Source organism: Mastomys coucha, unplaced genomic scaffold (genome assembly GCF_008632895.1).
Source record: "Mastomys coucha isolate ucsf_1 unplaced genomic scaffold, UCSF_Mcou_1 pScaffold6, whole genome shotgun sequence".
Lineage (NCBI taxonomy): Eukaryota > Metazoa > Chordata > Mammalia > Rodentia > Muridae > Mastomys > Mastomys coucha.
The window spans coordinates 50,828,364-50,841,693 of NW_022196912.1; the positions used below are offsets into that span (position 1 = coordinate 50,828,364).

The 13,330-nt window shown below is 33.6% G+C and overlaps 1 protein-coding gene across 3 annotated transcripts in view; it reads left to right on the plus strand.

The window, feature by feature from the left end:
* The window catches only part of Snx13 (sorting nexin 13), a 106,635-nt gene that overhangs the window by 59,992 nt on the left and 33,313 nt on the right, over positions 1–13,330 (plus strand). For all 3 annotated transcript variants that reach the window (XM_031357455.1, XM_031357456.1, XM_031357457.1), the window contains exons 10-17: positions 248–386; positions 721–809; positions 2,769–2,868; positions 5,174–5,367; positions 6,568–6,672; positions 7,273–7,405; positions 10,624–10,661; positions 12,412–12,481. In XM_031357455.1, the coding sequence (XP_031213315.1) occupies positions 248–386; positions 721–809; positions 2,769–2,868; positions 5,174–5,367; positions 6,568–6,672; positions 7,273–7,405; positions 10,624–10,661; positions 12,412–12,481 (868 nt within the window). The remainder of the gene's footprint in view (positions 1–247; positions 387–720; positions 810–2,768; positions 2,869–5,173; positions 5,368–6,567; positions 6,673–7,272; positions 7,406–10,623; positions 10,662–12,411; positions 12,482–13,330) is intronic.

Here is a 13,330-nt window from a genome sequence, read left to right on the forward strand (position 1 = left end):
CACCTCCATTTCCTTGCTGTCATCAATCATTCTGAGCATGGTTCTGTGCTTTTCAGTATATACTATGTGTGGCTTCCGTTTTGTTTATAGTGTGTGAGCCATTTTAATGTAAGCGCTTACACTCTGCTTTTTTCTTTTGGTATACACACTTTTTTGTAGTGAGTGGTACATGCCCGTGGTTTCATATTGAATTTTTCTCTTAGTAAGCAATCCCTTGCCTACCCATTCTTTAAAACTTTATTTTCAGATCCGCGATTCAAATTGCAACTATGAGGCCTTTATGAACATTATTAAATTAAGTGACAATATTGGAGAGTTAGAAGCAGTCAGAGATAAGGCAGCAGAAGAGCTACAGTACCTTAGATCTTTAGATACAGCTGGTGATGGTAAGTGACTCTCTTCATAAAACTTTTAATTTACATTAAATGGAATCATAAGCATCTATTTTTTAATGTTCAAATTAAGCATTCCTTGCTATATTAACATGTTCTTAGAGTAAAAACATTGTTTTCTAAATGTGATGGTGATTGTATTGCAGTTTTCCCTAATATACTGATAATAGGTGTGATTAAATTAAATAATTTCATGAAATAATTATATTGTTTTTTATTGAAGCAAATTGCTATATTGATTATTTTGTTGAATTACAATAAATATATTGAAAGTATTTCTGAAATACCTCAACCATTTTTAGCTTATAATAAATTTTTTTTCTTTCAGATATTAACACTATCAAAAATCAAATAAATAGCTTATTATTTGTAAAGAAAGTATGTGACTCAAGAATACAGCGATTACAGTCAGGCAAAGTAAGTGTAACATACTTGTAAAATAATGCCAAGCTGTAAATACTTCATTGTGATTAAAATGTCTAGTTTGTGGCAAAACATAGGATATTAATTAATGGAGCTATTTACAATAGGACCTAAAAGGGGCACATGCATGTGTGTGTTTGAGTGTGTGTGTGCATTTGTAGTAGAAGTGTCTTCCTTGGTTGTTTTCCACCTTATTTTGAGATAGGAACTTTCACTGAATCTGGAGCTCACCTGAGAACTACAGTAGCTGGCCACTGTGCTCTGAGAATAACATGTCTCTCCTGTATCATCCTTCAGTACTTGGGATATAGAAACAAACCTCTGTGCCTGGCTTTTTGTATAACGTCTGAGAATCTGAACTCAGATCTTCAAACTTGAACAACAAGCACTTTGCCAACTGAGTGTATTTTTAGCCTCCAAACAATAACTTTTTATGATATAATATTACACTTTCTAAAGTATTCAGGAAAATTGATTTTAACACGGCTTCAATTGAAAGGTTCCTCTCTGCAGTTCTTTGGGGCTGTGCTGATCTCTGTTAAGCTATGGAAAGAGGTCTCAGTTTTATAGGATGGGGTTTGTTAAAGTTGTCAAGAATAAGGTTTGCTTTAAGCAATAATTAGTGAAATTTATGTGGAGATAAGATGAATTTGACAGCTGTTTCAGAAACACTTGGTGAATCAGGACAAAAATAAGTACAAAACATCCAAAGATTGTTGCTCTGTTAGAAGCAACAGAGGTTTCTGAGTCTGCTTATGAGCATATAGGGAGTGATAAGGTAGTCGGTATAGCATCTGTCCATGCACTACCAACATCTGATGTGCAAATTGTCCTAGCAGGTAATGGTATAGCATATTATATTGGTCTACTGCTAGCTCACAATGTTTTAGTAAGTTGGTATGAACAAAATCTGAAGCCAATTGGAGATGACTAGAGATGAATGTGTATTGATGGTCAGCATGCACTTTCATATGTGTTCTTGCTTGCCTTTCTTTATTGGGATAACACTGATCAAAAACAACTTAGAGAAGGAAAGATTTTATCTTACACTTTTAGTTCACAGTCCATAATGAAGAGAAGTCAGGGTAGGAATTGGAGTGGAAACCATGAAAGGATACTGCTTACTGACTTGCTCTGTGGCTCACAATGCTAGTTTCTTAATTCAGCACAGACTCAAGCCGTTTAGTGTCTAGTGATCTCACTGCCCACAGTGGGCTGGGCCCTCCCACATGCATAATCAGTTTAGACCATAACTAACCGTTCTGGTGTTTGTTTTCCTTGTCTGTAAACTCAGGTTGATAGTAACCAACAGGATGGCTGTACAGCTTAAATGAAGTAATATGTGGAATGCATCCAGGGTAGTGCCTGGCACTAAATGCTCTTTCCATTTTGAGCCTTTTCTCTACTTCTTTGTGGGTAGCAATCTTATTGTATTGCTTTGACTATATTTTACTGTTTATAGTTTGAAAGAAGTATATAGTTTAATAGTAATAAGTTTTACTCTATAAAAAGCAATATTGCTTTTTGGATATATTTCTTCCTATTAGATAAATGCTAATTAAAATGAAAAGTTAATGAGGTTCATTATGGATTTTTGGATACATGAAACATTCAAACATAGTTTTTTGCTTTTACTTCCTGTAATATTTGTTTTATTTGGAAATATGTAGAAATAGAGAATACATGAAAATACAGTGATAATAGATTATTTTTTTATAGGTGAAAATGAATGTTTGTTATATTTTAAATGATTATTTGCTAGCTATGTCTTAAAATGAATAGTCATTTAGAGCTACTGAGGAGAGTATTTTACTGGGAACCATCATACACAAAGGGGAAATCCTTGTTTTTGTCACATTTTGATAGAATATTGCATTTTCTTATATTCATATAAACATCCTATCCTAATGATTGATGACTGAAGTCCTTGCTTGTATTCACTTGTGTTTGTAGGAAATAAATACTGTGAAGCTAGCAGCAAACTTTGGGAAACTTTGTACAGTCCCCTTGGACAGCATTCTTGTAGACAACGTTGCACTACAATTTTTTATGGGTAGGTAAAACTTTATTTAAATAATAGGGGCACTTAATTTTTTTGGATTTTAAACTTATGGTAAAAATACAAATAACACAAAAACTTCAAAACTTAATAGTTTTAAGTGTATAGTTCAGTGATACTAAATGTATTGTTGAGGTACAAGCATCCTGTGTCTGTCTCTCTTTCTTTTCTGGTTCTTCTGTTATAAGGCAGACTTCCTTCTTATGAAACTGACTGTTTAACTTCTTAGCATATCCTCTAGATTCTTCCATGTCTGTAGCATATGTAGAATTTTTCTCCTTTCAAAGTCTGTCACATACATAAACACATGTGTGCTCACCTCCCCGGCCCCCCAGTACCCTTTGCATGTCCACATATCCTCACAGGAATCTTGGGTTGCTTCTGTAGTTTAGTTAGTATGAGTCAGGTTGCAGTGTATATAGATGTGGAAGTAGCTTTTTAAGGTACTTCTTTCATCCCTGTTAGGTATGTAACAATAAATGGAGTCATATTAAGTTTGTGTACTATTTTTTTAAGGCCTACCATACTTTTTTTTTCAGTGACTGTCCCGTCTTACATTTTAGCTAGTTCCCTCTCCCAGGGCTTTACTCAGGCTTCCTTTAGAGTTCTGTCAGGCCCTGCCAGGACTTCATCATGGAGTTGGCTTCCTGTTCTGCTACCTTGGATGTAGTTCAATAATTTAAAATGAATTTTGGATGATTTTTTTTCTTGGTCTGGGTGACCTCATAGAAGATGATTTTTTTTATTAGATATTTTCTTTATTTACATTTCAAATGATAGCTCTTTTCCCAGTTCCCCTCTGGAAAAAAAAAAAAGAAAAAGAAAGAAAAAAACCTTGTTCCCTCCCCCACCCCTTGCTCACCAACCCACCCTCTCCCATTTCCTGGCCCTGGCATTCCCCTACACTGGGCCATAGAACCTTCACAGGACCAAGGGCCTCTCCTCCCACTGATGACCGACTGGGCCATTGGATGATTATTTTGCATTCCAATTTGAGCTCATTTTTTCTTTTTCTTTAGAATCTATGGAGGTAGATATTTGTTTGGAAATAAAAATTCTTTTCATAACTAATGAACATTTGGCAAACTATTTTTAACATAAATCATAGAAGATTCTAGTATACTTTAAAATTCATTGAGAAACATTACTTTATTGGCCCAGTACTTGGTAAATGGAAGCAGAAACATTAGGAGAATAAGGTTGTCAGGTATATAGCATTCCATGGCCAGCCTGAGCTACATGAATTCCTGTCTCAAAACAAACAAACAAGAATATAACTTTATTGCGAACATACAATATGTAAAATTACATTTATTTGAGAATGAGAGATTTGTTTTATGCTGATTTTATAGTACTTATTTTTTTAATATCACATTAAAATTATTTTTATATGGTAGGCGTTTCACGTAAAAATCCTTGAGTCATCTTTTGTTTGATCAAAGTATATGTGGTTTCATACAGTGCTAATCTTAATTTTAATATATCTAGAAAATTTCATGTTATTACTAATTTTTATTCAGATTAGATATTGAATGTTAGTGAAGTAATAATGTAAAGTCTCATGAAGCATGTTCACTAGAAATTTTTTCATCAAGGCATAATACTAAAAACTTTATGTTGAGCATAGTGCTTTGTGCTTATACTTACAGAGATTAAGCAGAAAGATCTAGGGGTTGCAAGCCAGCGTGGATTACTAGTGAGATTTTTTTTTCTCAAAAACAAACAGAAAAAAAAATTCTTCTGTTTCCTATTTGACTATTATTTAGCTTAACCAATTTACAATTACATTTTAACATTACCTTTTGACATTAGAGACTTACTAAATTTTTTTCTTTTGTTTCTTTTATTTTTTGAGATTAATGTAGTTCTACCATTTTACTCTTTCTAAACCTTCTCATGTGCCCTACCTTGCTCTTCAAATCAGTGACCTCCTTTTTCTTTAACTGTTGTTACATACATATATATGTATAATATATATTCCTTAGTGTATATATTATACAACCTGTTCTGTTTGTACAGTGTTACTTGCAGGCGTTTGCAGGGCTGACCATTTGGTATTGGTTGACCAGTTGATGTGCTCTTCCTCAGGGAAGACTATTTCTCCCAATCTCAGCCTTTCTTAGTTGCCTGAATTTCTTTGTGTAGGCTTGAGGACACATGGGCTTTCTCTGCTTCACTTCAATATGTGATATGCAGAGTTCAGGATATTTGAAATTGTACCCTTCATATTTGTCATGCAGTAACATGAACCTGAAACTATGCTATTAGTAACTGTCTTGCCATGGCCTCTGTGTGTTAGATTATATGCAGCAAACTGGAGGCCAAGCACATCTCTTCTTTTGGATGACAGTGGAAGGGTACCGGGTAACAGCCCAGCAGCAGCTGGAGGTTCTATCAAGTCGTCAGAGAGATGGCAAACAGCAGACCAACCAAACCAAAGGTCTTTTAAGAGCAGCAGCTGTTGGAATTTATGAACAGTATTTATCTGAAAAGGTAAGGGTTCATTATGGCCACCATGTTCTATCTTTGGCTATATCATTCATAATAATTTGTGTGATACTTATTATACTGGGCGTGATGGCTTCAGTCACCTTTTCTTGCTTAATCCTAAGGATAATCTTCCTGTGTATTTTTATTCTCATTGCTCAATAGAGGAATCCAATTTTTATTAATTCAAATAAGTATGTCCAAGTTCATGGAAATACTAAGTAAATCTAGATTGGTAGTCACTTTAGATTCAAGGACATGATGGATGGCAATGAGGATACAGAGGTAAAATATATGAAAGCAAGCAGAAAAGAGCTGCAGATGGACCTTAGCATACAGCTCCAGTCTAGCTTTCACAGGCCTTCAGTTCACATCCAATACCATATAAAAAGAAAGACAAGATTTTTTATTTTCATTTGTAATGTATGTTTTGAAATAAAAGTTCTAGTAACAGATTCGTCTTTCAGATTTAGTTTGTTCCCATATCACATTGGAACTTGGTGGAATGTTGGTAACTAAAGCAAATTTCAGGTAACAGTAATCATTCAGAAAGGTTACCTGGTGTCAAATAAGTGAGTCATGTTTCTTACATTCTTGATTGATTTAAGTCCTGATGACAGTGTATCCTGTGTGTTAAACTCTACCAGTATGTCTTAAGTAAATCCTTATTAATCCTTAATAAGGGATCTTGAATAACGTTATATAGAATTATCTCCATTTTTCCAGTTAGGGAGTAAGGCCTAGTAAGAGGAAATTTGCTCAATAAAAATCAAGAATTAAATCTGCCTGTGAGGGCTGGAGAGATGGCTTAGGATGTAGCAGCAATGGCTGCTTTCCAGGGAACCTGGAGCTCTCCACAGAACCCACAAGGCGCCCTACAACTTCCTCTAAGTCCAGTTTCAAGGAGTACATCACCCTCTTTTGCACTCTTTGGACACCAGGAACATCTGTTATACATAGAACAAAAGAATACCTAGACATTTAAAGTAAATAACTCTTAAAAAAGAAAAAACTCTTTGTCAGTTTCCTGCAATCTACAGAATGGACAAAACGCTATAGCTGTCTTTTGCTTTCTTAAACATTGAAATGTCGTTTAGAACCTAGTAATTCTGATCTGCTGGTTACATTAAAATGATACAATTCTGTTATTAACTCCTATTCGTGCTTACATTTAGAAATTACAAAGAACATTTTTTTCTCCTTTAGGCATCTCCAAGAGTTTTTGTTGATGACTATTTAGTAGCAAAATTAGCAGATACTTTGAATCATGAAGATCCAACTCCAGAAATCTTTGATGACATTCAAAGAAAGGTACTAATAGTTTGTTTCTTGAAAAAAATATTTCTGTTTGCATACAGGTTCTCTTGAAAAGTAGAATAGTTACTAAAATGATGTTAAGGTAGTAGTAACTTAATTACAGAAATGTAGATGACTTTTTTATTTCCTTAAATGGCCAATGAGAACAATCTTTATTTTCAGTTGCTTTGTTTGAGTCTAAAGAGCCAGATAGTGAGTAATCTTAGAATTCAGTAATTAGATATATGTGTGTGTGTTTGTGTGTGTGTGTGTGTGTGTGTGTGTATGTATGTGTATGTATGTACACATACACACATGCCTCAAAAACCTCATATTAATATAAGTCTTCAAAATATGTATTTGCTTCTTGGAAAGTACTTCTTCCTAGAGCATAAAGATGGTGAAATTTCACATAACTTATATTAAGGTAGGGCCCTTTTAGTTATTGGAAAGTACAGAATATTATATCATTAGTTGCTATGCTATCTAATTGTTGACACTTTTAAAATAAAGATACATTGTAGAAAAACATCAGTAAAGCTTTTGCAATACTTTATGTAATAAAAGCATTAATTAATGTGCATTAATTTTTGAATACCTAAATTATTTTAACAGGTATATGAATTGATGCTACGAGATGAAAGATTTTATCCTTCCTTTAGGCAGAATGCGCTGTATGTGCGAATGCTAGCTGAGCTTGACATGTTAAAAGATCCTAGTTTCAGAGGATCAGATGATGGGGACGGAGGTAAGGTAGAAAGTGCTTGTGTTTGTCTCAGTGTACTACAAATGACCTTTGAAACATGATGAAAGATGGATGTTTTTACACCCTAAGTATAAATTGTTATATATTTTAAAGTGTATAACTGAATGTCAGAGTAAGAATATTTTCTTAATACAGGTCAGCCAGAATATTGGTCAGCCAGAATATGATGATTTCCCTTTTGCTAATAAGTAATCATGAGGTGATCCTTTTGTGTGATAGTTAGAGTAATTGAGAGTGATAACTGAGTAGAGAAGCAGTGCCTCTGGAGTGTGCCCAGGCTGGAGAGGCATGCTCACTTATGGGTGAGGCTTTTACTAGAAGCTCTGGGTCATTTATTTATAGCTTTTCTATTTTACAAATGATGATTGTGAGAATGAAGTGGACTTGTGTGACATGTGATACTGAAATGTCAAAAGTCAGAGGGCATTGAGATGCACCTCATTGCACTTAGCACCCCTGTGTGCAGCAGCTTATTTGCTGCAAGCCTCGTTTTTGTCACTTCTCAATCCAGAGTGATGTTCCATCATCATACCATCAATATTCTCTGTGTTAAAATGTCTTAAATGAGTTAAAGCACAATCATAAACTTATGTAAGTGGAAAATAATGTATTCTGGTGGAGTAAGAGGCCTTCAGACACAAACTCCTAAATCCAGAGGTCATTTTTCTGTGATTAAATTTAGAGATTGCGCTAAGGACCAATTAGCTATCTGATTTTGAACTTTCTAGTATGTTCTACATAAGTAAGCAATATAAAGATAAAGGAAGTTGGAAATTTAGATGACTAATTACAGTAAGAAAGTCTTTTAGGTATAATCATTTACTTATCCATAAGCTTTTTGGACAAGATCATTTGAAAACAGATAGACAGTTGTACTCAATCCTTTAGTTATGATTGAGTAGTTCAGGAAGTAGTTTATCTTTTGAAATGTAATTTGTCTTGTAGGGCTGGAGTATAGTAAAGCTATATGGTTTACCTGTTTCTTATCACTGCTGGAGAATGTAAGATGTTTTATGACATTTACAAAAGCATCTGTCAATGTACCATGCTAAAATAGCTATTGTTAAGTACTTATTTGTATTAATTTCATCCATTTGGAATTTTTGTTACTGTTAATTTTGAAGTGGATTTGTTATGTAATCTAGAGTAGAACAAGATGAATTGAGTCATGGTCAAGTAACCTAAGTGCTATGTGATTTAAGATGCTGATAGTACCTGTATATTCTATGTGAGTACCGTTGGCTTCTTACTGGTTCAGTTCACTTTTCTAGCCTTTCAATCCAAACCTTGTACTTTAAAACATAAATTAGGTTAAGATCCTTTGAATTAACTTTTTTCTAAAGTATATGCACTTTTCTCATGTATACTTTATTGAGTGACTTCACATAAGTCACTGATTGTAGTTTGTAATTATATTGTGTGAGTGTGAGTGTGTGTGTGTGTGTGTGTGTGTGTGTGTTGCAAGAGACACATACTAAGGTCAGAGTACTACTTGGCAGATCAGTTCTCTCCTTTCAACTTGTAGTCATCATCCTTAATCTACTAAGACCACATTTTAGGATAATGTTTTATTTCTTTCTAATACTTTACTATCTTAACTGGTAGATTTTTATGTATTTTACACATAGAAAATATTCAGTAGTGAAAGCCAAACTATATTAGAGAAATTGTATGATATGAAATGATTTTAAATGGCTGTCAGCTTTATTATTTGTTTTTATATTTAGATTCTAGGTCACAGGTCTAGCATCTCAAGTTGTCTACTTTTGTTTAGTTCTCTCTATACTACTACTTGTTTTTGAAACGACTTTGCTGGCAAGGCTTAGGAGGTTTCCAGACCTCCTAAGACAGAATAGGTAGGAAACATTTAATTCCATAAGGACAGTCAGCATATTCATTTACTTTAAGTATTCTCTCTGTATGTGTTTTGTGGTCAGAGGTTTGGGGAACTAAGAAGTATTCTTTGTATAACATGTTATTTAGAATAGAAGGCTATACCAGCTACTCCTTTCAGAACTGTACCAGTAATTCAGTCTTTTTGAAGATTCATTTAAAAAAAATTAAATTTATAAATTTATTAAGATCTGGAAAAGATATATTAACTTTAAACTACATGTGAATAATGTTTTAGCATAGCTTTTTCTTGTGTGTTTTAGCAGAGACAACTTAAAGTTTAATTTGCTTAGATATATAATAAAACCCAAGGAGAAAGAAGAGCAGATTACTGCTTGTTTATAATCTTTACTTGATTGCGTTGCTAATGTTTGTTTGCGTATTTTTTGTTCTCATTCTAACATTTATGTTTCCCCCCAAGGCTTAAGATAGGTTTTGTTGTTTGTTTGTTTTTTTTTTGTTTTTGGTTTTTGGTTTTTCGAGACAGGATTTCTCTGTGTAGCCCTGGCTGTCCTGTAACTCACTCTGTAGAGCAGGCTGGCCTTGAACTCAGAAATCCGCCTGCCTCTGCCTCCCAAGTGCTGAGATTAAAGGCGTGTGCCACCACCGCCTGGCTCTGTTGTTGTTTTTAAAGTCACTTTACAAAGCGGCGATTCTCATGGCATCTTGTGCTTGTCTCCTGCTTTTCTATCTCTTACTCTGTCCCTTTACAAGCAACCACCTTCAGGCCCAGCTACTTTCCTAACATTGGTTAAAAAAACAAAACAAAACAAAACTGTTTTCTGTTATTATTGCTTAATTAAATGACATTGTATACAAATAATTGCAGAATCTAGACCAGTGTTTTTATGCCAAATCTACGAGGAAACAATGGATTGTTAGATACTTTAAAAACTAGTGTATTTGTATCTCACACTGAAGACTGATACTATTTATATCATTTCTTAGTCTCTGCAGTTACCTAATGGGCTTCACCTCTGAATTCTTGCCATGTGCTTGCATTGCATTAAACAATAGCATATGGTACATGAGAAGAAGTGTAAAAATGATTACTAATTGTTACTTAATACTTGAATGTAAGTTTGTTTGCACCTGTCAGGTGTATGCATATTTTTATTTAATGCCTAATTGACTTGGAGATTTAAGAGGTTAGTTATTTATAAGTGGAAAACAGTTCTATTTTGTTGCTCTGATTGTATATGACCTGTGTTTTTGATGTTTTAACTTTACATTAAACAACAGCTTTATACAGTTTTGTTAGATTTTGGTTTTGCTTCTGTGTATTAAGTTGTAGTTTTCTTTTATAGAATCTTTTAATGGGTCTCCTACAGGAAGCATAAATTTGGTAAGTACTAGCTATGGGTACTTTTAGTACAGTAACTTGAAAATAATGTGATAGGTTTTTGATATTTATAAATAAATGATATTAGAAGCCTCAGGTTACTCCTTAGAATGAAAGGATATTGTTGTGGCTTTTAAAGAAATACAGACTTTATAAGGCATATGTGATTTTGAATTTTCGTTTTTAAGAAATGTGATTAGATCATACCTGCATAGCTGCAGTTACATTTTATAAAGGAATTGATTTCTTTACCCCAGCACTTGGAGGCAGAGACAGGAGGCCTCGCTATGATCTCAAGGCCGGCCTGATACACATACTGAGTTTCCTGCCATCTAGGGCTAGGTAGTGAGACCATATCTTTTAAAAAAAAAAAGGCAATTAAATTTCATTATTTTTAAGTGCTAGATTCATATAGTTATTATCTTTAAAACTTTAAATCGCTTCTCTTACTTTCAAAAGAAATATTAAGTTGATAGAATAGATTTCAACTTAGGTACTATTGTGTTGCTATGAAGAGACACCATGATCAAATCAGCTCTTAGAAGTAAGCATTTGAGGGCTTGGTTCTAGCTAGCTTCATAGGCTTAGTCCATTGCCATTGTGCAGGGGAATTGGGACATCAGATAGGCAGACATGGTGCTGGAGAAGTAGCTGAGAGCTACACCTTGATCTTCAGACAAAGAGACTGCTGTGGGCTTTGGAAACCTAGGAACCTACCCCAGAGACATAGTTCCTCTAGTAAGGCCACACCTCCTGCTCCTTCCCAGTTTACCAACTGGGAACTAAACATGCAAACATATGACAATGGGGGACATTCTCACTTAAACCACCACATATGTATTACAAGTGTTCACCAAAACAATTTGGTCATTACAAACAATATTTGTATTCAGAATTTTATAACAATAGTATCTTACTATTTTGATCAAGAATTAAGAATGGTAGGTTTTTAGCCTATAAACTCCTCGTAATATTTGATGTTATGTTCAATAGTGAATACATTATTTCTCTTATATATCTGCTCTTGCCATGGGATAACTTCTAAAATACTGTTAGGAGGAAATGCTTTATATATATATATATATATATATATATATATATATATGTTTATATATTTATAAATGTTTTATATATATTATTGATATATATATAAATCATATACTAGTCCAATGTAAATACTCCAACTTTGTAAATATTGGAATATTCATATTTATAGTATTTATACAAGTATTTAAACTGTAAAATATGATTTTTACTCCATCTCTGAAGTAGAAACTTCTACAAGAAAGATTCAGAAATCTCTAAATCAGATATCATATTGGAAGTCAGTGACATGAAGTGTGTGAAACTGTTATTAATGCCATTTTATCTTGAAATATTTGTTTTTATTAGTTGTCAGTAAATACTTGCTTTTGTTTTCTTTATGGAATATATTTGCTGTACAAAATAACTTTGTGTTGAGTGGATGACTGCATTTACTCATTTACAATTACACTCACTAATGACTTTCAGTATTGTATTAGGGGTCTGAGACAAGATAATATCTTTGTGCTAAGGTTCCCAAGTGCCTGGAGCACAGAAATGTAGCTTTCTTAGTCTCACTTCCTCAGTGTAAATGAGATCATTATAGTAAAAGGTGGGGTGGTGGAACACATGCTATAGAAGGTATGTGAGATGATATAAATAGTAGGCATGTGGTTTACAATTCTTAATACTTTTTGTGTAATATTTTTTCCCTAATTTTTTCTTACAGTCTTTAGACGACCTTTCAAGTGTGACTTCTGATGATTCTATACAACTTCATGCCTACATTTCAGACACTGGTAAGAGACTTTGTAGCAACCACTACTTTACATATGGGTTGTTGTAATATTCCTGTTATTTTTACATTCATCATTACATTCAGTTTGTTTTATGATTATATTTTCTATTTTTTTCTTGAGGCACATTTTTCATTAAGTCCTGTAATGTTTGGTTGCTTGTATATTTGGATATTTTTCTTTCCTAAGGTTGCCCCTGTTAACATTTGAAAATGCTTCTATAAGCCATTCTTTTCCTTATTGGGCTTGAATGTTGCTGATAATCAATTTCCTAGTTTCCATCTCTTTTTTTATGGAGATCTCCGATCTGTGTCTGCTTTCATGCACTCATGAGTTGTCATAGATACCAAAGGCAGATGGAATTGGATACATTCCGCACAGAATCTCACCTATATTTTAATGGCTTGAGTAACCCTAGGACTCTGCACTAGACAAATATAGATAGATAGATAGATAGATAGATAGATAGATAGATAGATAGATAGATAGATAGATCATTAAAAATAAATATGTAAAATAAAACCCTTATCATGATCATCAACTTAATAATGTTAACGAGTATTAGAAATTACAATTTTCTTCCCTGTCCTTTCACTGTTCCTAGAATTTAGATGTGTTTTTTCTATACCTGTATGCTGAATTATACAGCTACATATATCAATTAAATTTCACTTAGTTTATATTTTAGATAGTGAAAAGAGATTTTGATATATCAGTCTAGCTTTAAAATAATCTGCATTTTTAACAGTGGCTTTGTTTTCTTGTGATCTCAATGGTACTAGAGATGCATTTTATATTCTTCTGTCTGCTAGACTTTTCTTTCTTTCTTTCTCTCTTTCTTTCTTTCTTTTT